Source organism: Myotis nattereri (genome assembly GCF_964212035.1).
Source record: "Myotis nattereri genome assembly, chromosome: 16".
NCBI lineage: Eukaryota > Metazoa > Chordata > Mammalia > Chiroptera > Vespertilionidae > Myotis > Myotis nattereri.
Genome location: NC_138091.1, coordinates 19,868,643 through 19,892,726, shown reverse-complemented (window position 1 = coordinate 19,892,726; position 24,084 = coordinate 19,868,643). Strand labels below are relative to the sequence as shown.

Genomic DNA, 24,084 nt, shown 5'->3' with positions numbered 1-24,084 from the left:
GGCATGTTCTTGTTTGAACTAAACAAACGCACAAACAACAACCTCACTCTGGCTTCTGTGGTTTCCTGGCTTCTTCCTGCTTCTGTCTGTCTTTCCCTCCAACCTCACCCCACCCCACTTCTGGCCCATGTCTCTGGGCCAGCCTCTAGGAGTCAGCCCTGGGCCTGGGTCAGCTCGAGGGAGTTCTGTGTCTCCCCTCTTACCCATAATTGAAGACCAGCTGAGGCTTCTCCTGCTGCAGATGCCTCAGCATCTCTGTCACCTCTGCACTCAGCCCAGTCTGCTCCAGCCTGCAAGCACAAAGGGAGCCTGGTTATCCTGGACCCCTACACAATCTCTATGCCTCAGGGCCTAGAATCATGGAACCTTCCAGGTCCTGCAGGAACCTCTTGTTTTTGAATTGGAAAGAAGAGTTAGGAGGTTTATTAGGGATTGTAGTTGGGTTAACACAAGGGCAAAGGAAGGGAGGTAACAGGACTGGGTAGAGGGACAAGTTGGGTTGTGATGCAGTCCCAAGGGGCACAGCTGACTCTGTGGGACTTCTGATGTGGGGATGACCCTCCAGGGCTGTTCATGCTGGGAGGAGGGTCCTTATACCACTACCCCAGTCACTGGATGCAGGCCACCCCAGGAGGGCAGTGACCTTGTGTGAGATGGCCCTAGTTGGCAGAGCCATTCTTCTTGCTGGCACCACTCCCAGGGTGGGGGTTGGGTCTTCATTCCTTAAAGGGGACTGGGCAGCACTTCACAGCATCCACCAGAGGACAGGTAGTGTCCATGGCCTCAAATGACCACACAGGCGTAGGTCCTGGGATTTCCTTCTCAGAGGCTATGAGGCTTCCTGGAGAGAGAGTGCCCTGTTTCCATTCTCTCACGCCTTGTGCTGTGGGGTTTCTGTTGGATTTGGGATGGCTGCTGCCCTTTCTGGGCCTCCATGTCCTCACCTCCAACATGGAGGGACCTGCTCCGCCTATTAGGAGCCTACACCCTCCTGTAGCTCTCCGCCCGCTGCCCTGCCCTCCTATAGCTCCCCTCTCTCCCCTAACCCCCTATCCCCGTCCCTCCCCTCATAGCTTGCTGCCCTGCCCCCTCCTGTAGCTTTCCTTCAGCTGCTTGTAGCTTGCTGCCCCACCTTCCTGCTGATCCCTGGTCTGGTTGTTAGGCATCACAGGGTAATAACCATTTGAATATTACATCTTTATTATATAGGATTAGGAGTAACGGGTGAGCGGGGCATGGGTGCAGACCTACTGCAAAGGCCCAGCTCTGGAGGGGTCCTTCAGCTTATAGGAGATGGTGATAGCCACACATGCTCAGAGGGGAGGGGGCTGGGTGGTGGTAGCCCCATGGATGGAGTTCCCTTGCTTATGAAGGGTCAGAGTGGGCTCTGGGGGGACCCACATGTAGAGTGTTCACCTACTGCTCATTTAGGCTTGAGAAAGGAGGACTGGCGGAGGAAAGGCTGAGAGCCAGCTGGAGCCTCGGCCAAGACTGAGGGGTCAGGACATGGATATTTGGAGCCCTGTCAGCTCTGAGTGTGAGACAGGCCCCAGCCAGGAGCTGCAGGGAAATGTTCAGTCAGAAACTGGCTGTGGACTTGTTTTCAGGCTGGAGGGCGACAGGAAGTGGCCAGGAGACAGTGTGGGAAATGCAGGCTGGGGGTCACTGCACCCCAGCCACATAGTTCTCCAGTGCTCTGAGCCTGTTTCTGTCCTGGGGTCTCCCCCACGCTATTCTCAGCCTGGACAGCTCCCCCTGACTGGGCCTGCTCGGCCCCTCTTTCTGCTTCAGGTCTCAGCCTGATGTCACTTCCGGAGAGAGGCCCTCCCTGCCCCTGAGTCTAATTCCATCCTCCTTCCTCCCCGCTCCCCCCCGCCCCACCCCGTTACATGCTCATAACACAGTGTACTTTCCATTCACAAACTCCACGGAGCTCAGAGATACACACTGTGTGTTAACATGTCATCAACATCTGTCTCCTTGTCACTGGAGTGGAAGCTTAAGGGGACAGGACCCGTGTCTGTGGCTCACTATTGTCCCTTCAGTGCCTGGCCCAGCGCTTGGCACATGGGAACCATGAAATGAATGAATGGATGAATGACTGAATGAAAGAGACCATTAAGGAAGGAAGGAAGGAAGGAAGGAAGGAAGGAAGGAAGGAAGGAAGGAAGGAAGGAAGGATTGTTCTGGATGGAGAAATGAACTTAAGATTCTCTAAGAACATGTGGTCTCACTAGTAATTATCATTTCAGCCTCTCAAATCTGTTTCCAGTGCTGTGATGCATTTTATTTCATCACATCTATGAGGTGGATATGGTAGTCCTGTTACAAAGATAAAGAAACCAAGTCTCATGGCCTAAGTCAGTGGCGGATCCAGTAGGGAACCCAGGCTGCCCAGGCATTCTGCTGCCCCTTTACTTCCCCGGTCCAATTCATGCCCCACACTCCTTTCCATTGCTCTCCCTCCCCTTCCCTGTCCTCTGCCCAGAAATGACCCCAGGGCCTTACCCCAGGAAGATGAATTGGCAGTTAGACTGCCTGAGCCCGTCACAGAGCAGCCTCCCACCGAGGTCGCCCAGGTCGTTCTGCTGCAGGCCCAGCTCTAACAGCATGATGTTGTTACTGAGCATGGAGACCAGGTCCTGGCAGCAGCCAGATGTGAGGCCACAGCTGACGAGCCTGTGGGAGAAAAGCACATGGGTCGGAAGTCATTGTTCACAGGGCCCTCTCCTCAGGGTAAAGGGGGGTCTGGTTTCCCTCTCTAGCACCTGTGGCCTTTTGGGGGTCCCTGGTGACATAAAGGAAGATAAACACGTGTCTGGTTAATAGTAATCCAGGAGATTTTAATTTTCTCCTGGAGCCCCTCAGGATCAGAGGACCTCCCTTTCTCACTACTGTGAGATTCCCAACAATCTTGCAACTCCCCTCATCAACATTATATGATTTATTTACCCAATGTTCCACTTGTGCACTAGGTCTGATCGTTAACTACATCGGCCCTACCAAATGCCCAGGGAGCTGACACAGGATTCTTTGGTGGGTTTCAACAATAGGGTGTCTACTTGCTTCTAACCCAAATCACCCCATCCTACCGAGCTCTCAGCTTCTCCCTGACCCAGGGTCTTAGACAGCTCCCTCTCCTCCTTTGCCCACCCCTCAAAGTAGTGTCAAAGAGGAGCAATTACAGCAGCCGCCGCAGCTTGCAGTGAGAATGTCTCAGCTCCTGGAACAGGTGCCGGGCTCCAGTGTCCAGGAGCTTGTTGAAACTCAGATCCAGATATGTCAGGTGCCTGTTGTCGCTCAGAACACGGGCAAGGGCCCTGCAGCCTTCTGCTGTGAGGCCGCAGTTGGCCAAACTGTGGGAGACAAACAGTGATAGCCTTGAGTTTCCTCACCTGTTGATTCCACAGACACCCACGAGCACCCATGGGCACCTCTTCTGGGTCAGGCAGTAAGTAAGACCCCCCAGACCCCCAGAATTGCACAGGTACTGGAGGATTGACATAGAAACACAAACAAAAAATCTTAAGAGAAGCAAGAGAAAAGCAGTTACTTACCTACAAAGGGGTTTCCTTTGACTGGAATCAAACCCAGGACCCTTCAGGCCACAGGCTGACGCTCTATCCACTGAGCCAAACCAGATTTCATGCAGCCCTTCTCTTGTCCTTCTGTCCCAGAAGGGCCAAGGCTCTTTTCTCCTGTGCCTTTGATTCCACACCCTCCTGCTTCCCCTCTGACCTTGTTCTTTCTGGAATCCCCTCTTCAGACTTCCAACCTCTCCTTTACCAATTCCTTCTCCTTTGTCTGTGTACTATGCTCAGTTTTACATGTCCATAACAAGCAAAGCACCCAGAATCCTTGAGTCTAGAATATTCAACTGATTTCCAGAGAAATCCAATTATTAGTTAGGAATTTGTTTGGAGGTCTTAGATATTCCTACATCCAAAGGCAGTAAATCTTTCAGTTCTTTCATATAGAATCAACTTTTGTATTGAGGTAATATTCACATCTGCCTGATCCATCATTAGTTCCCGTGAAAAATCTCTTTTACTGCACTGCCCCACTGAGTCAGCGTGAAGTAGATCCTGGCTTTCATGATGAAGTGCTGAAGGTGGTGCTGGGCTGTGGGCTCACTGAGTTCCAGTCCCAGTTCTCCCATTTCTAGCTGTTTAAATTTGAGCAAGTTGGTTCACTCCACTGAGCTTCAGTTCTTACTATCTGGAAAATGGAAATCATTGTCCCTGCTCTGCCATTTTCATAAGGTTTTTTGAAGGCATATATCTATATCTATATCTTTATATCTCTATCTCTATATATCTATATCTATATCTATATCTATATCTATCTTGGAGTAGATACAGAATTGATATTTAGATTGTAAAGTTCTATCACAACGTAAGCAGTATATTGTAGCTTGGTGTCTCTCCACTTGCTGTGAAGTTTAAGGTAGAATAAAGTTTTCTGCGACCTTTTCAAAGGCTTTTCCTCCTGGACTCAGGTGGTCCTCATTAGAAGGGTTTTAGGAAAGGTGAAGAAGCCTCATGTGGATACAGGAGGCCCCAAGGACTGGGTTTGTTACCAACCTCTCGTGCTCAACTTATCCTACCAGGACTCTTCTTCAATGAGCAATTTCTTGACCCTCTTCTTTCTCCCAACTTCTCAGCACCTTCCTTTTTTCATTTTGCTTGGAATCTAGCTTAAATTCTATGATATGTCATTGGTAATATCACTGAATGACTTACTCTCTTACCTCTCACCATATCCCTCTAGCTAACCCAAACTCTGCCATTGTCCCACTATCCTACACCCACTCCCACCAGAGTAACAAGCGTGGCAGCTACAATTATGAATCACATGGGCTTCAACCATGTCTGGAAGGTGAAAATCTCCCACTCTATAAATCTCCCACTTCAATACTTTACTTCCCCAAGTCTCCTACACTCCAACCTCACACTCATTATTAGTAAATAACTGAATTTCTACTTCACAGGGAAGAGTGGAGACATTAGGTTGAGAAAGTTTCCACTTTTCTAATTAAGTGAAAAGGTGTTATTAATGTGAAAGGTATTGACTTTGTCAAATACTATGTCTATTGAGATGATCATGTACTTTTTGTCCTTCATTATACTAAAATGATGTATTGTATTGGTCAATTTTCCTGAGTTAAACCATCTTTGCATTCCTGGGATAAGTCCCTGTTTGTCATGCTTTACCATCCTTTTTATTTGTTTTTAGTATTTTGTTGAGAATTTCCTGTCTGTATTCATAAGTGATATTAGTTTGTAGTATTTTTAATGCCTTGTGATGCCTTTGCTTGTCTTTGTGTGATTTTGATATCAGGGTAATGCTGCTGTCATCGAATGAGTTGGCAATTATCCCCTCTTCTATTTTTCTTTTTCAGAGTTTGAGAATATTGTTGTTAATTCTTCTTTAAAGGTTTGGTACACTTAATCAATGAAGCCAACTGGGCCTGGGCTTTCCTTTGTAGGAATTATTTTTTTAAATAATTTAATCTCTTTACTTGTTATAGGTTTATTTAGACTTTCTAAATCTCCTTGAGTCAGTGTCAGTAGTTGTGTTTTTCAGGAAATGGTCCATTTAATTTAGGTTATCTAATTTATTGGCTTATAGTACTTAATATTTCTTTATAGTTCTTTAAAATTTTTTTCTGTTAGATCAATTGTGATTACCTCTCTTCCATTCCTGATATTAGTATTTTGAATTGTTTCTTTTTTTATGTAGTCAGTCTAGCTAAAAGTCTGTCAATTTTGCTGAGTTTTGCAAAGAACTAACTTTTGATGTCATTATTTTCTGTATTGTTTTTGTATTCTCAGTTTTATTTATTCCCACTCTAGTTCATATTATTTTCTTTCTTTGGCTTCCTTTTTTTTTTTTTAAGACTTTTTATTTATTTCAGAGAGGAAGGGAGAGAGAGAGAGAGAAACATCAACGATGAGGGAGAATCATTGATTGGCTGCCCCCTGCACACCCTGTACTGGGGATCTAGTCCACAACCCTTGACCGGAATCAAACCCGGGACCCTTCAGTCCACAGGTCAATGTTCTATCCATTGAGCCAAACCAGCTAGGGTCAGCTTGCTTTTTGTTATATTTTCTCCTTTTATTATTTCTTTTTGATTTTTAAAGTGGAACTTTAAGTTATTGATTTGACTTTCTTCTTTTTCTCCCCCTTCTCTCCCTCTAACCACTTCCTCTTTCTTTCTTAAATATACTTTTGTCTTGTTTGAATAGTTTTAGTTTTCAAAAACATTTGGCCATAAACACAGAGATTTCCTACATAGCCCTGCCCCCATATGCACACGTCCCCCATTATCAACACCTGGCAGCAGAGCAGTGAATTTGTTGCAATCAGTGAACCTACATTGACACATCATGATCACCCAAAGTCCATAGTTTACATTATGGTTCCCTTCTGATGCTTTATAGTCTATGTTTTTTGACAAATATAAAATGATGTATATCAACCATTCTTGTGTCATACAGAATAGTCGCTACGCTCTATCTTTTTTCTCTCCCCCCGCCCCCAGCCACTGGCAATTACTGATTTTTTTACTGACTTCATATTTTTGTTTTTTAAAGACTTTTACATTGTTGTGATTATACAGCATGTAGCTTTTCAGGTTGTGTTTTTTATACCTAGTAATAAGAATTTATAGTTCCCCCATGTATTTTCATAGCTTTATGGCTCATTTTTGCACGCTGAGTAATATTCCATTGTATGGATGTACCACAATTATTTATTTGCTCGCCTGCTGACAGCCATCTTGATTGTTTTCCAGTTTGGGAAATTATAAATAAAGCTGCTTTAAATATTGGTGTGTAGGTTTTTGTATGGATATAGGTTTTCAACTCCTTTGGGTAAACACCAAGGAGCATGATTGCTGGATCATATAGTAAGGGTGTGTTTCATTTTGTAGGAATCCGCAATGTGGCCATATTATTTTGTATTTCTACCAGCAATGTATGAGGGTTCCTTTTGCTCCACAACCTTGTCAGTATGTGGTGTTGTCAGTGTTCTCGATTTTGGCGATTCCAATGAATGTGCAGTTGTATCCCCATTTCTGTTTTAAATCTAGGCATTAATATCTATACATTTCTCTGTCAGCACTGATTTAGCTGCATCAAATAAGATTTGGTATGCTGGGCTTTTGTTTTCATTCATCTCAAATACTTTTAAAATTTTTTTTTTATTAATTTCAGAGAAGAAGGAAGAGGGAAAGAGATAGAAACATCAATGACGAGAGAGAATCATTGATAGGCTGCTTCCTTCACGCCCCCTACTGGGGATCGAGCCAGCAACCCGGGCATGTGCCCTTGACCAGGATCAAATCTGGGACCCTTCTGTCCGCAGGCCAATGCTCTATCTAATGAGACAAACCAGCTAGGGCTCAAAATACTTTTATTTATTTATTTATTTATTTTCATAAATTTAAAAAAATATATTATTTATTTCAGAGAGGAAGGGAGAGAGCATCAGTGATGAGAGAGAATCATTGATTGGTTGCCTCCCGCACACCCACTACTGGGGATTGAACCCACCACCTCGGCATGTGCCCTGACCAGGGATCATAACCTCTGGATTTTTGGGTCAGTGCTCAAACCCTGAGCCCCACTGGCCTGGGTCAAAATACTTTTAAATTTCCCTAGTGATTTCTTTTTCCACCCATTGTTTATTTAGGAGTATGTTGTTTCATTTCAATATATTTTTGAATTTCCTAAATTTCCATCTGTTATGATTTTCAATTTCATTTTATTATGTTCAGATAAGATAATTTGTATGATTGTAATTCTTTTAAATTTGTTGAGTTTTGTTCTATGGGGCATCTTATTTTTGTTTACAGCTTTATTTGATACTTGTTGGACATCTCCCCTTGGTACCTCAAAGGAACTTGACACATGCACAAAATCACACCCATGACATCCCATCCCCTCCCAGACTTCTTTCAGTATTTCCATCTCAATGAAGGTGCCACTATCCTATGCATATCTCTGTCCTGAACCTAAGATCATCTTCTATATCTCCATCTTCCTTTCCTCATAAATCCAATTCATTACTCAGTCTGGTTGATTTTACTTTTCTTCAGATCTCTTACATCCATTCACTTCTTTCCATTTTCATGGCCAACACAGTAGTCTAAGACACCACCATTTCTTGCAGAAACTTTGTTAATTTCCCTTGGCCCAAGCTGTCACCATCTTTACAGGAACAACTGAAACTTTCCTATGAACTGGTTTTCCAACCTCTCTTGTTGCTGTCCTCCATTCTGGATTTTATATGGCAGTCTGCTTCTACTGATCATATGAATCTTTTGATTATAATCACATTGCATTAGAAAAAAACAACCAACCCAGATTCCAACAGGCCTTGCAGAGACAGTCTGGCTTCCTGATCTCTGTAGCCTCCTCCTGTGGCTCCTTTGCTCTCCATCCTCCAGCCTCACTTGTCTGCTTTCAATCCCATGACAGCCCATCCTCCCTCCTGCCACAGGGCCTTTGACCTTTCTGCCCTCCTGCTTCACCTAGGTAAACCCCCTGTATTCTTCACATGTCCTTCAATATTCACTTTATTCAGGTTGTTTTCCACTGTGGGCCCTTATCCGGGCCTGCAATGACACATTTGTTTGTGGTTAATGTCAGTCACTTGCAAACTCTGTGAAAACAGAATCCTGTCTGTGTTTGCTTACTGCAATAGCCATGGTCAGAAAAGGGCTCAATGAATATTTGTTGAATACAAAGACCACACACCCATCCAACTTCTACCTTGGGTCTCCTGTCCATCCCTGTTTCAGATCAGAACCCAGGCCAGACTCACGTCAAGGTTTCCAGGAGGCAGTGAGGGCTTTTCAGGGCGTCACAAAGACTCTGTACTGCAGAGCAGCTCAGAGAGTTCCCACTCAGGTCCAGCTCCCGCAGGCGTCCAGGGACTTTGAAAATAGAGAAGAACATCTGCCACCAGGAATCTGTAAACGGGCCCCAGCTGTACCTGAGGGAGAGAGAGGGACAGGGGAGATGTGACCGGTGTGTGTGGGGACTTATGTGCACACTGTGCCCAACACCATGGGGTTTGGCCCCTCTGAGTGCCAGGCTGCAATGAGCAGGGCTATTTCCAGGGGTGATCAGTCTCTGGAACTGCCCCTCTGTTCCCACCACCCTGGGCTAATTGCCCCTTTCCGTGTGGTTTCTCATGGTACAGCCCTTGCCATTCTACACTGCTGTACTCCTTTGGTGGGCCTGTTTCTGCCAGAGTGTGGGAAATTCTTGTGGGAAAGAGCATATATGTTCATCTTTTTTTATCTGCAGTGCCCAGCACAGAGCCTGGGGATGCAGACAGTCTTCCTCTCATCAATGCAGACCTGCCTTTCTTCCTCTGGCACAGATACTGTGAAGTCCCAATTTCCAGAAAGGAAACGAAGAGGTAAGAGGAGGCAACAGAAATTGGGAGGGGTGGCTTAAGATGATTTTGTGATGGGATTGTTGATTATGACTACATATGCTGCTGTCCAGATTGGCTTGTGTGGGACCCTATCCCCTTCCCAGGATAGCAAGAGCAAAGAGAGGGTCTCCAGGAGAGAGATGTCAAAGGGGAATGTCTCAGGAGAGAACATTTGCAGGATGTGGGGAGAGGATGATGGGCCTTTTTCTGGGAGTTTTAGGGTAAACTGCCTTATATCATTTCCACCAATTTAAATTCTACATTCCACACACTATTGAAGTGATTTTATCCACTCTAATGGCTCAATGACTCAAATTCTATTTCAAGTTGCAAACTGCCATCTCTATTTTCTTGCCAGAAAAGAGCACCCAATATGTCCCCAACTCCATTCATCTTTCCCTTCATGTCTGCAGAGCTGTTCCGAGGTGAGAAGAGGCTCTGGAGCCATCCTTTTGCGTGGCAATTCCACTTGTCAGTGCCTCAGTCAGTCCCCCTGCTGCAGGGAGGGGAGAAGAGGAGCTGCCTCGGAGGGTTTTGTGAGGAGGTAGAGGTGTTACCGAGAATCCCTAAAATCTTAGTGCAGTTTTATCTTTAACAGCTCTAAGACATACCATGCTGCAAAGATACTGAAACACATATCATTTGAAAGTTTATGTGTTTTGTAAACATTTATGTAGTTTCAGGAAATTTGAATAATACATTTTTAAACACTTCGTTTTGTTGAAACATTAGCCAACTTTAATCAGAGAGGCTAAAAGAAAAGCTTAAAAATTTCTTAACAAGACGCACAGTGCTTAATTACAAACCAACTACCTTAGAGCTGCTCATCCTTACTCTCTCGTATTGGTCCTCCTCTCCCTCCCACAGCCGGGGCCAGTTGTCATCATTTCTTCACAGACTTGTTGTTTACAGTATCCTCTTCGCTATTCTCCCTGCCTTGCCTGGCTGACTCAATGCCTTTACAATCTCCCTGCCCACAGCAGCTGCAGCCTCTGACTTTCCCATGGGAGTCTCTCCAGACTCTATGTGTCACCATCTATTGCAAACTCTTACTTTGTCTTGGTGCCTCTGATTCCTCTTGCTCTCCTCTGGCCTCCGCCTCTCTGCCTGCTCAGGACACTTCTGAAGGCCACCACCACTTGCACCACCTGCACCATAGTCCATTAAGGACCAGCTTACCTTTATAACCACAACAACTAGAAATAAATTAAGTATCTGAGAATAGAGGACTGGTTGGATATTTGTGGCAGCTTCCCTATGGGAAACGGTATGGTTCTTCAAAATGGTGTTGTATCAGGCTACTTCATAACACAGAAGAAAGTCTTGATATAAAAATAAAGAAAGAAAGCTGACTATAAAATAAAAGGTACAGTATGACTCAGTTTTGCTTTAGAAATGTGCATAAAAATAAGACTAGAGGATATATACCTCACTTTATAATGAAGGTCCCTTCTGCTCTGAAAGCAATCAAAATATATTTTAAAAAATTATTGAGAAAAAAATGTTACTGGTGATCTCAGTCCTAAAGCCGCTGGGGCCAGGCATAGTGGGAGTGCCCCAGTGCCTAGGGCGGTGGTACCAACAGAGGAGCTGGAGAGAGGGGAGGGGGAATACTCACAGAACTACACCTGAAGGCCTTAGAGCTAGTTTTTTCTTTCCACCGTCATTCAGTTGAAGCGTATACATGTGATGGCAGAATTTAAAGCAGAACGTGGACACCAGGAGCTCCATGTGAGTTTGGACACATATCCTCATTCCATAGAATTTGGACATCGTTTCTGTCAGAAACCTTTTGTCTTGATTCTCATAAAAACAGTGGAGCAAGTGCCAACAATATGGCTCTAGGTTAGGATGCTTGCAGTCAACTTCCTTCTGGGTCAACTGCAGCAGATAGGAATGCGTCTCCTGTGACAGGCTGCATTTGAAGATGCCCTCCATCTCTCTCATCCCCTGATCACTCAAAAGGCCAAACAGGAAACATGTGGTTGGTTCCCCAAATAGGTCATGCCTGTCATATACATCTGTCAAGTCTGTTGTAATTTTGATGTTATTAAAGCAACCACTTTTCAACACTCCATCGCCTAAAGCATAGGACATTGCTGCAAAGAACTCCTGGAAGCACAGGTGAATGAAGCTGTAGCTCCGAGGGGTGGGGTGCTCTTGAAGAACATCCATGTTTAGGAGAGTGGAGATGTTGGCCTCATCTAACCCGTGTTCCCTGAAGTCCTCGGGGCTGAACAGAGTCTTTCCTTGACAGGTGCCTTCAGCAGCCAGAGAACAGAAGCCTCTCAGCTTAGTCCCAAGGGACTGAGCCTGGAGAACGTGGAAAAAGTAGTGCAGACAGAGGGCTGTGGTCGTCTGGGAGGTCAGTGAGAGTGGTTGCTCCTGCTCCATCTGCTGCTTCAGGCAAGTGCAGACCAGCCAGGACACCAAGGGCATGAGACACATGGTGAAGAGAGCCGGGTTGGATTCAACCGAGATAAAGGCTCTAATCGCTTGGCTCTCATCTGTGAAATACTTGTAGAAATAGTCCTTCCTGGCCGACTCGGAGAATCCCAGGACCTCCACCCAGCGACGATGCTTTAAAGAAGGAATGAGTTTTCCCAGAGCTGTGATCCGAGCTGTGATCAGCAGGGAAGCCGTGGGAAGTAAGGTTTTCTTCAGCAAACTGCCCAGCAGTGTGTGCACCTGCTGCTGCTGGTTCCATTGTGGACAGAGCTCAGAACTCTGCTCCTTCAAGTCCCATTTTGGTTCATCTAAGTTATCAAGAATGAAGAGTAACTTCTCTGGCTGAGACAGGATCTGCCCAATGGGAGCATCAGGAGCAGCCCAGTCTTTTGTGATGAGCTCAGCGAGACTCACTGTCTCAGACTGGGCCAGCTCTCTGCAGTTGAAGTAGAAGACATGCTTGAAGCGGTCCTTGAACAGCCTGCCTTCCTCCCAGGCTCCCCTCACCTGCCTGGCCAGGGCTGACTTCCCGATTCCAGCAACTCCATGCACCACGACAGTGGGAGGCTCCTCCTGGGCACTCAGGCCTGGGCCAAATAAGTCTCCAATCTCCATCCAATGTCCTTGTTCATCTACCACCTCATGATACCTTCTTCTCCTGAGCAGGAAGTCACAGCCTCTGGGTTGAGATCTGTGTAGAAGTAGCAGTTGTGTGAATTTTTGGTGCAAATACTCATTTCTCCATGACTGTGTGGGGTAGGAACTCTCTCTTTTTTGGTTATGGCATTTTTCTTTGATTCCTACAGAAAGGAGAGAAAGATGGAACATTTGTTCAATTGTTTCTCCACTTATTCCACAATTGTTTTCTGAACCCATTTGAAGCTACACCCTGAGCTGGCTGCTGATATGGTACATTCTTGCCAGGCCAGTGGAGAAAACAGGGTCCTGAGGAGAAGATCCCGCTTAAATTTTTTTTTGAATTATTGATTTGCTTTATAAAAATAGGATTGTATATGTATACATAATTTTATTTTTTTATTTTGTTTTATTGCTTAAAGTATTACAAATAGTATTACATATGTCTCCTTCTTTCCCCTCCGCCCCTTGACATTCCCCCGGCCTCCCCTACCCCCCAGTGTCTTATGTCCATTGGTTATGCTTATATGCATGCATACAAGTCCTTCGGTTGCTCTCCACCTTAAGTTTTGACTTGACCAAATCATTCTCATAGGGTGATGTTTCTTCCTTCTGCAAATATCTAATCTAGGGCTTACACTGCGAGGCACTTATCTAGAGGCTGGGAATAAAGAGTGAACAAACAGACACAACTGTCTGCTCTCATTAATTCCATGACCTGAGCTATTAGCCCCACTCAGCATCAGTTTTTTCATTCGTAAATTGTAAGTAGTTATGGTCGAGTGGAGGATATAATGGATGGTGAAGCAGATATGATTGGTTCCTGAGAGTACCTCCTCCGCACCCACCCATTTAACCACATGGCAAGGATATTCTCCTACTCGCACCTGTGGTTTTCTGTCTGAGGACTCTCTCTCAGGCATTGGGTGTGACAGGCCAGAAGCCCTGGGGAACTAAAGCTCCAGGGGGAGCTCTCAACCAGTGATAGATGGCAGTACCCTGACCCCCAGGAAAGATGACACTGTCTCCTGAAGATCCCTAGTTCATTGAACCTCAGTTGCCCCAGAATGCAGGTTTCATTGGTTTCCCTACTTCCCTTCCCACTTCTCTCTCCTAATGGTGGTTCCAGGGAACCAGTTCTTGAATAAGCCACCTGCTCTCCAATGTCAGCTTCTGGGGGAAACCACCTGGACAGAGGAAAAAGTGGTTTATGAACTGTGAGGAGCTGAGCATATGTCAGGGACTGTGCCCCTGGGAGGAACCTCAAGGTCATATCTTTGTCAGATTCCAAGTTGAATCACTGCTACATCCTTTTCCCTTCTTCTCTTCAGAATATTTTGAGTGACTTTCATCTCTCTTCATAGATGAATGTTTGAGATGATGCAAGTGACCCATCTGGAGTCCTGAAGCCCAGTTCATCTTGGGAAACCTGCTGGACCTCCAGAGTATGTGGGCCAATTTTCACCTGTAGCTTGGTGAGAATAGGGTATTAGGTGCCCACTCCCTTCTCTAGAATCATCATCCGAAGATCCACTTTTATTGTCTCTCATGAGAACATTTCTGGCAAAGTGCAGATCTTCTAATGTGTCAATATGGCCACTCTGCATCATGGTTATGGCCCACCCCACTCTGAATCCTATGTCTGCCTGAGGTGCCAAGAGAGGACTTTGGTCTTTTGGTGCCATGTTCTCTAAAATATCCTGGTTTTAATGGATCTCCTAGCATTCCACATATCTAAATGCTCTTGATTTAGTAAAACTTTCAAAATTCTACCCTTACCACCAACACTTCTATCAATATACATTTTAGCATTATGCTTTTGACCAGGGGTTGGCAAAATTCTGGCCAAATCTAAGTGTTCAACTGTTGTACACCTGTGACCTAAGAATGGTTGTTACATTTTTAAATGGTTGAAAAAGTCAAAGAAGAATTATATTTAGTGACATGAAAATTATATAAAATGCAAGACATGTGAAGAGATGTACATCCAGGTACATGAAACTCATAGGTCCTGGTACAGATTCAACTTTAAAAGGACTTTATTTATCACATTATATTGAAATTGTCAAAATGAAAGACAAAGAGAATATGAAAGGAGCAAGAGGATGACTGATCTCAGACAAGGTGATTCCCACAAAGCTATGAACAAATTTCAGCAGAAACATCACCGTTCAGATAGAGTAGATGATATATTCAAAGTGCTGAGAGAAAAAACAGCTGTCAGCTAAGAATGAGCAAAGGTTCAGAAATGAAAGAGCTATAAAGGTATTCCTAGATAAACATAAGTGGAGGGAGTTCATTACCACTAGAACAGACTCACAAGAAATGTAGAAAGGAGTTCTCCAAGCTGAAATAAAGGGTGTTAATTGGTAACATGAAAATATATGAACATATATATCTTACTGGTAAGGGTAAATATATAATCAAATTCAGAATATGCTATACAGTAATGATGGTGTATAAATAATTCTAGTAGAGTGATGAAAAGACGAAAGTATTGGCTAATGCTGTAGGAGCGGGTGGGCGTGGGGTTGTCAGACTGTAGTAAATCCTGGGAGCTGGTGAAGGGGGGCATGGAGGCACTGGTGCAGGATAGTATGATGACGTTGGAACGTCTTTGGGGTATGCAGTGGGTCATTGACTGATGATCAGGCATTTGATTTTTAACTTTTAGCTTTGTAACAGCTTAAGGGACCACGTGAGAACATGTGTGGAGTTGGCCCCTGTCACTGCAAATGGTTCAGAGTTTGTATGCTCCTTTTTACAAGTGATTTCCCAGATCACAGTTCTCTGCTGAGATTTGAGTGGGATTTGAGAATTTGGGGAACACCTGCAGCTTTGTAACTTCAGAGGTGTAATCAGTTAAAAAATTCACCTTTTGTGGAGTTGTGTTTTGTCAGTCATCCCTCCTAACTGAGCCCCAAGAAGGACTCCATGAAAGATGACAGAAGAAGTCACTGTTATAGCAAAGTGTGTGTGTGTGTGTGTGTGTGGGGGGGGGGCTAAATTGCCCAATAGGACCAGAAACTTAATTAACATCAAAATGAATCAGTGTATGTGGCTGCTGAATGACTCCAAGATGTGGTGGCGGGTGAGGAGGTGGCCAACAGGACAGGTCATGGTGTTGTCCATCTACATGGAGAGGAAGAATGGCCTGAAGAAGGGCTCCCTCATGAAGAACCTGAAGAATACACTGGGCCTTGGCAATACCAAGAGGAAGGCCAGCCTGTGGGACTCGTCCCTGGTACCCAGCACCGATGCTGAGTGCCCTGCCAAGGGGGGAGTTGCCAACTGTATCTATGACCTCAGCATCCCGGATTTTGTCAAGTTTGCCTACATGACTGAGAGGTTAGGTGACCTGTCCCTGGTGAAGGGGTCATGTGTCACTGCCATGGAGAAGTGCAGCAATGGCTGGTGATGTGGCAGCTACAACGGGCAGTTGGACCTGTTCCCTTTCAACAACATCCTGAGGAGGTAGGCAAGCTGGCCACCAAGTTCCAAACTTACTCAGCTTGCTGAAGGGCTCATCCCCTGTGTCCTGCATGTGGTCCATAAAGTTTACCTTTTCAGCTTGGCCACCGAGAAGCTCAAGTTCGAGAAGGGAGAGACTGAAGGTCATCAAGAAGCCTGGGAATGACCAGGAGAGGTGGAAATGCAAAAACGCCTGGGGGCAGGCAGGCCTTGTCCTCCCAACTACATGGTGGTGCTCAGCTATGGGCCTGCCCTGTCCACGTTGCATGCCCCATACATCAGCTACCCGGGGTAGGGGTAGCGGGTGCTCTGCAGACAGAGAGTGGTACTGTGGCAATAACACACCACCAGGCCAGGTGCGTCCTCAATGAGGGGTGCTGGAGGGCGACATCCTCATTGGGGACAGCGAATCCTCGCCCAGTGACTTGTCATGTGTCTCTCAAAGCATCAGGAAAGAACGAACATTACAAGGTGCAGCTTGTGAAGAGTGTCTACTGCATCAGGCAGTGTCAGTTTCCCACTATGGACACTACAAAAAGTCCCCCATCCTCACCACGGGCATGGGGAGAAGCTGTACCTCATCGGAGCGCTTCAGTGATGTCCTCCCCAGGGCCCTGCCACCTCCAGGCCTTGGTGCCACACTTACTTTCCCAGCGCTGAGGTGGTGGCTCCAAGGCATGGTGGGTCACCTGCTCTCCTGCAGCCCCCGTTCTGTCCAGTGGCTCCTCCCCTACTGGGGTCCTTTGCCTGGTTGATGTTTCTGTCCAAGTTCTTTATTTCCAACTGCCTCCCCTTTGCCAACCCAGCCCCTCATTCCAGGATTCAAGGCCACCCCTCCCTACTGTGGTCAGTTTTAGAGAATGAAAGATGGAAGAGGGCAAGTTTGCCCAGTTTATTCTTTTCAATTAGAAACAGCCGTAGACTCTCCAAACTGTTACGCTGTCAGCGCCCCTCAGTAAAGACAGTGGGCTCAGTGGGGATGCACTGAAGCTGCCCTTGGTGAAGTGACCTAGGTGCCCTCCAAGGTGAAGGTCCCTGGTCCCAGCGGCCCTTTTTGGCGCCCTTTACACACACACACACACACACACACACACACACACACACACATTATATGCACACACATGCACACCACACACTGTACACACCACACACACATTATACACACACATACACACACTATACACACATACACATGCATAATTTTTTTTTACGGGGCAGTTTTTCAGGATTTACAAAGAATATGTGATTGGTAATAAGAGACATAGAAAGTTTATGAAGGAATTGCATTCTGTTTTCTTTACATTTTTACTTCTTTATCTTTTAAACACAGTCTTGAGATGGTACATTCCTACAGTGAAGAAGGGGTCTTGACACCTCCTAAACCTGCATGCTGAGTCTCCTGGCTATTGTAATAAACAGTATTATGACAAAACTGTGTGTGATTTATCTTAGGTAAACTCCAACTCAATGATGGGACAGCAATGACTGAGCATTTACTGAATACTCAGTGCCTGAAGGGAGGAGTTTAACACATTTATTACTTGTGTGTTTTCTTTTTCTGTTACATTTTTTATTATATTGAAATCATAATTTTAATGAGTGAAACTCCAAGAGGAAAAAAAAAGAAAAAATATTAAAAATAACTCTAGCTAAAATAATTTGGACATGGAGACACAATATAAAAAATATAAATCGTGACAGCAAAAACAAAAATATGGGGGAGTAAAACAGTAGATTTTTGTATGTGATTGAAATTAAATTGTTATAAGTTTAAAATAGACTAATAAGCATAAGATATTTTATATAAGTGTCATGCTGTGCATAAAGCAAAAACCTATAGCAGATACACAAAACATAAAGCAAAAGCGTACCACTATAGAAAACCATCAAGCCCTGGCCACATGGCTCACTTGGTTGGAGTGTCTTTACATGCACCAGAAGTTTGCTAGTTCAATCCCCTGTCTGGGTATGTAGGGGAGGCAACAGATAGACATTTCTCTCTCCCCGCAACTCTCTCTCTCTCCCTCTCTCAAAATCAATAATAACATATCCTTGGTTGAGGATTAAAATGGAAAAAAAGAAAAGGAAATAATCAAATCACACAGGAAAACACCAAGAGAGGAGGAAAGGAATAAAGGAAGCACAAAAACAATTGACAAATCCTTCCCTATCAGTAATTACTTTAAATGTGAAAGAATTAAATTCTCCAATCACAAAGCATAGAGTGGCTGAATGGATAAAAAATAAAAGCAAACCAACGATAAAACCCAAGACTGACTCTATGCTGCCTGCAAGAGACTTGCTTTGGCTTTAAGGACACACAAACTAAAGGGAAGGGATGGAAAAATGTTCAGTGTAAAAGGAAGGAAACGGATGAGAGTGGGATTAGCAACTATTATATCAGACCACAACCCTGAAAGGACCCACTTGGAAAGCTGATGAATATTCCATGGAGATCCTCCCTGGGATCTTCCCAAAGCTTTTAGGATGGAGGACCCAGTGCGCTCTCCCTCCTGGGAGCATGCCCATGCCTTTCACCACCCCTCCCCTCCCCTACCCCCATTACCATTACCTTTACCTTCCTCACTCCCAAGCTCCAAGGACACTTCCTTTGCTTCTGTAAGGTGTTTCCTGAACTCCTTTCTTCTACCATCCATTTCTGATACCTCTGTGATTTTCTAAGTAAAAGTTCTCTTACAGTTTGAGTCTTGGCTCTGAATTCTTCCCTAGTCAGAACTCTAATACCAAGGTCTGATCTGACCCCTCTGGTCTAACACCTGGTGCTATTCTCGCCGCCATCATCATCAACAGCTTCAGAAAATAAGAGACCGATCTTAACTAGGAGAGGTCAGGAGGAACCAGTGAGCCCACTGCAGCCTGCGCCACCCTCTCATTGGAGAATGGTGCCCTGACACTGCTGGACAATTGTCCCAATCTGGCCTCCAGGAAGTTTGTGTCTCTGGTTCTGCCTCTACCTCCCCATATACGTCATGACCTCTCTGTGCCTCAAGTCCCCTCACATGAGGCTGAGAGCCTCTGCCACCCACAGCTGACAGTAGTAATAACATCCGCAGGGGCAGCAACAATAACAACAGAACAGTTCATTGAGCACTTCCTAGGAAGCGGACTCTGGTAGGTGTCTAACATGGATTACCTCTTTACCCTCCTACAGTCCAGGGGGCAGGCTCCTACCCTCTCATTTTACTGATGGAGAGAAGATGCAGAGAGCAGTGAGGCGACTTGCCCAATGTGGTCGTGCCAGGACTGGAATTTGCTTCTCCCCGACTCCCTTCTGTGCTTATAGCACAAACCAGGCAAGTGGCCTCTTGGGAGGTGGGTGTGAAACCCACATCCTCCTGCTGGTGCCTCTGAGAGTCAGCCTCTAGTCCAGTGGTTCTCAACCTTCTGGCCCTTTAAATACAGTTCCATATGTTGTGACTGAACCATAAAATTATTTTTGTTGCTACTTCATAACTGTAATGTTGCTACTGTTATGAATCATAATGTAAATATCTGATATGCAGGATGGTCTTAGGTGACCCCTGTGAAAGGGTCGTTCAATTGTCAAAGGGGTCGTGACCCACAGGTTGAGAACCGCTGTTCTAGTCTCTCTGGCCCTCTGAGCACTCCCTCCCAGGGGCCGTGGGGACCCATGGGTTGCTGGGAATGCACTTGGCATTCTTCCCCCACAAGCCTCTTAGCTGCAGTCTAGTCTGAGTCTGGATCCCCCCTTTGACAGGGCAGTTCCCAGTCACTGCCCAGGGTCAGGTTTGGTGGGAGGTGCAGCAGGGAGTGGGAGGGAAGGAGATGAACCACAGGCAGAGGGAGTTTTGTCTACTCACCTGACTTCATAGCTGACTCTTTCAGGGCTTCAGCACAGAACTCTTTCAGGCCCATCTGCTCCCAGGTCTGCTGGGCCAGGTCCCAGGCCTGCTGCTCCCTGTATTTAGCCACCAGGTATGAGGCCACCTCCATGCCACCCACCTCCTCTGGTTGAGCTGGGGTCTCCCCAAGAGAGCGCTGGCAGAGATGCTTATCAGGCAGCTGCAGCAGGAACTCCCTCAGCTGCTCCTTGCTCATAAAGTCCAAGACCCAGGCCAGCCGCTGCTTCACTCCTTCAGCCATCTTTGCTGCACCAACCTGCTCTGCTGCACTGGTTATGTCTCTTGCCCTCAGCGGGATTCGGAAGCCCTTTGGGTTGCTCCCTGGGGAGGGGGTGAGTGATGAAGGAATCAGGCAGGCAGAGAAGAGCAGTCATCCTTGTCACCCTACCATCTCTCAATGCAACACTTCTACTTGGGTCATCATGGTTGCCTGGCAAACTCCTATTCAGCATTCAGAACCCACATTTGTAAACCCCAGGGCATCTGCCAACAGATGCTGGGACAAGGGATGTGAAGGAGAGAGGCAGGAAAAGGAATAGGGAGGAGGAGTCCAGAGGGGGCTGGGAGACACTGGAAGAGGTCAAGTTACTGAGTTGCTGGGTCTGGTCTGGGGGCAGGCAGGAGTGTGAAGGGGGCAGGCATGGGGGGAAGGGATGTTCAGGACACTCACTGTTCTGTGCTCCTCAGTCCTCAGTCTCCTGAGACCTGGACTCTATGGACCAAGCCTTGAGCTGCAATGCTGACAGGAGGTGGGGGAGGGGGAAGGCAAAGCACAGGGTGGGCTTTGAGAGCCCAGGGTTGAGCTCAGAGCTGCCCCATCCACGTCTCTTCAGACCTCTTCTGGTCCCAGGACACCACCCAGGAAGACCAGCCTCACCCAGCCAAAGAGGAACGGAAATCACCCAGAGGAAACTGCGTGGGGGTGACGTCAGGGGAGGGGAGGGGCCATCATGGTTCTGAGCAGAAAAGAAACTTAGAGCCAAACACCCAGACAGGCCACATCTACAGTCTCCATCTATAGTGAGGCCAGGGGCACAAGGACAGACAGTCTGATGCCCTGGATGCAGACCCAAGTAGCATGAGGTACTCGCATCTTCACATGACACCCTGCCTGCCCCCCCCCCCCACCCCCCTGTATTTTTCTGCTGAGCCAGGTTTGAGAAACTTCAGGAAGTTGAGTGTAAGGAAAGAGGCAGCTCTCAGGAAGGGCGGGGAGCCCTGAACCTTCCTGTGGAAGCAGGGTTCCTGAAGCCCAGTTCATGTTGGGAAACCTGCTGGACCTCCAGTGTATGTGGGGTCAATTTTCACCCGAAGCTTGCTAAGACTAGGGTGTCAGGGGCCGTCCCCACTTCTGGAATCATGATCTGAAGATCCACTTTTGTTGTCTCTGGTCAGGACATTTCTGGCAAAGTGAAGATCTTCTAGTCTAGTGCATCAGTAAGCCACTCGGAGTTATGGCAATGGCCCACCCCACTCTGAATCCTGTGTCTGCCTGAGGTGCCAAGAGAGGGCTTAGGGCTTTTTGGTGCCATATTCTTTAAAATATCCTGGTTTTAATGGCTCTGCTAGCATCCCACATACCTAAATCCTCTTGAGTTAGTAACACTTTCAAAATTCTCCCCCTCTCACTAATACTTCTAATAAGTTACATTTTAATATTATACTTTTGGCCAGGGTTGGCAATCTCTAGCTACATCAAGATGGCTAACCTGTGACCTAAAAATGATTGTTACATTTTATTTTATTTTATTTTATTTTTTTAAATATATTTTTATTGATTTTTTACAGAGAGGAAGGGAGAGAGATAGTCAGAAACATCGATGAGAGAGAAACATCGATCAGCCGCCTCCTGCACATCCCCCATTGGGGATGTGCCCGCAACCCAGGTACATGCCCTTGACCGGAATCGAACCTGGGACCCTTCAGTCCGCAGGCCGACGCTCTATCCACTGAGCCAAACCGGTTTCGGCGATTGTTACATTTTAAAATGGTTGAAAAAGCCAAAGAAGAAGGATATTTCAGGATATCAAAATTATATAAAACTAGAGGCCCGGTGCATGGATTCATGTACTGGTGGGGTCCCTCGGTATGGCCTGTGGGGATTGGGCTGAAACTGGTGTCCAACACTGCCTGAGGCTCTTGCCTGCTGCTCCTGCTCATCCTGACCCTGCTGTGCCTGCCAAGCTGGCGCCCAGTTAGTCCTGATCGGGAGAGGCTGGCGCCACCACAGCAGAGTTCACACGCCATGAGCCCTGTGTCTGGCGTCTGTCCTGAGGGTTGGGGGATGGTGACGGGATGTGATAGGCTCTCTGGGTGGCGGTGGGACACTCTTGCTGTCCTGGGATCCAGATCCATCCCGCTGACATTAGTGCTCGTTGTTGGGAGCCATCTGGTGGCTGCTTTTATATCACTTCTTCCTTGAGGGTCATCTAGGGAGGGGAAGCGGCCCTGGTGCCCCAGGCTGACTTCCAGGAGGCCTGTGGTGCTGTCTGAATTGTGCCTGCAGCGGCGCCAATCCATCCCTGCCAGCCCTTCGGTGCCTGGCCATTCTCCAGAGATTGGACCTGCAGGACTACTGAGGGAGTGAGTGAGTAGCTGCCGCCAGGCTGGTGGGCCGCTGGGACAGATCAGTCAGCTGAGTGGTGCTCCCACTGTGGGAGCGCACTGACCACCAGGGGGCAGCTTCTGCATTGAGCGTCTGCCCCCTGGTGGTCAGTGCGTGTCATAGCGACCTGTCAACTGGTCATTCGGTTGTTTGGTTGCTTAGGCTTTTATATATATAGAAGATTATAAAAAATCAACAACAAAGAGAATATGAAAGGAGCAAGAGAATGACTGATCACATACAAGGGGATTCCCTCAAAGCTATGAGCAAAATTTTCAGCAGAAACTTCACAGTTCAGGAGAGAGTAGATGATATATTCAAAGTGCTGAAAGAAAAACAGGTAAGAATAATTTACCCAGCAAAGGTAAAGAAATGAAAGAGCTATAAAGGTATTCCCACATGGGGGTGGGGCGAGGGGTGGGAGGGGCCTTCATAGTTCTGAGCAGAACAGGAACTTAGAGCCAAACACCCAGACAGGCCACATGTATAGCGAGGCCAGGGGCACAAGGCCAGGTAAGTTGCTGTGCTGGGTGCAGACCCATGTACCCTGCAGTACTCACATCTTCACATGGCCTCTGCCTGTCCATCACCCAGAGCCTACCCACAGAGCCAGGGTTGAAGCTCTTCAGGTTGTTGAGTGTGGGGCCAGGCCCCCAATTCTCAGGGTGGGTGGGGCCACTGTGAATCTTTCTTTAGAGCCTTGGTTGAGGTTCTTCAGTGATGGGTGTGGGGCCTGGCCCAACTCTCAGGATGGGTGGGGCTCCTAAGTCTGCCAGGAAAGCTCCTTCTTGGGGCACTACAGCAAGGTCAGGGGCCCTCCCAGATTCTCATAGTTTTCTGGGCTTCTGCGGTCCATTGCATTCGTGCCATGTGTTCTGGCCAGGGGGCTGTTGGTTTTGTGTTAGCTCAGTCCTCAACTTGTAATCATCCATCTGAAAGGGAAACAGCCCCTGCCTCCTGGTTGCAAAGCCAGTTCTCTGGGGAGCTTCTTCTTTTGTGGAATCAGCAGAGATGTGGACTGTAGATGGAGGAGTGATGTTATTTAAGTCCTTCCCTGTTTGTAGCAGTTTCTGGAGATGCCTTGAATTGACCTGGGTTGGAGAGCCCAGGCCTAAGGGGCTTCAGCCCATTGCTCACCTGGACACAGACTCCTTGTGTGGCTGATTTATTTCTCTGAGCCTCAGTTTGCTCACCTATTAAAAGGGACATCATAGTTTTGCCAAGGAGCTGTAATCAATTAAAAAGATCTTAATAACATCTAAAAATGTTATATAATACTGTTTTTAAAAAGTGGTCAATAAACACTGGTGGACATTCAACACCAGACTTACCAGGCATGGAAAGTGCTACCCTAGGAACTGGGTTGATCAGAGGGACCTGAGCCTCTATGAAGGGCCCTCAGACCCAGTGCTGTGGGAGGTATGGCCTGGAGGAGGGGTGTGGTAGGTTTTATTTCCTCCTGACCCTAACTAATTTTGACCCCCACTCTCTGGACACCAACTGTGTATCCCACAACTCTATTCAATTTGGGCCTAAGCTGGCAGTCGGACATCCTTAGCGCTGCTGTGGAGGCAGGAGAAGCTCCTG

The 24,084-nt window shown here is 46.6% G+C and overlaps 1 protein-coding gene across 1 annotated transcript in view; it reads right to left on the bottom strand.

Annotated features, from left to right (window-relative positions):
* The window catches only part of NLRP1 (NLR family pyrin domain containing 1), a 41,666-nt gene extending 28,991 nt beyond the window's left edge, over nucleotides 1-12,675 (bottom strand). Inside the window, exons 1-5 of the mRNA XM_081109017.1 lie at nucleotides 11,072-12,675; nucleotides 8,833-9,003; nucleotides 3,186-3,356; nucleotides 2,509-2,679; nucleotides 204-290 (exon numbers count right to left, since the gene is read on the bottom strand). Coding sequence (XP_080965143.1) covers nucleotides 204-290; nucleotides 2,509-2,679; nucleotides 3,186-3,356; nucleotides 8,833-9,003; nucleotides 11,072-12,516 — 2,045 coding nt within the window. The 5' untranslated portion in view covers nucleotides 12,517-12,675. The remainder of the gene's footprint in view (nucleotides 1-203; nucleotides 291-2,508; nucleotides 2,680-3,185; nucleotides 3,357-8,832; nucleotides 9,004-11,071) is intronic.
* Between the last annotated feature and the right edge of the window lie 11,409 nt (nucleotides 12,676-24,084).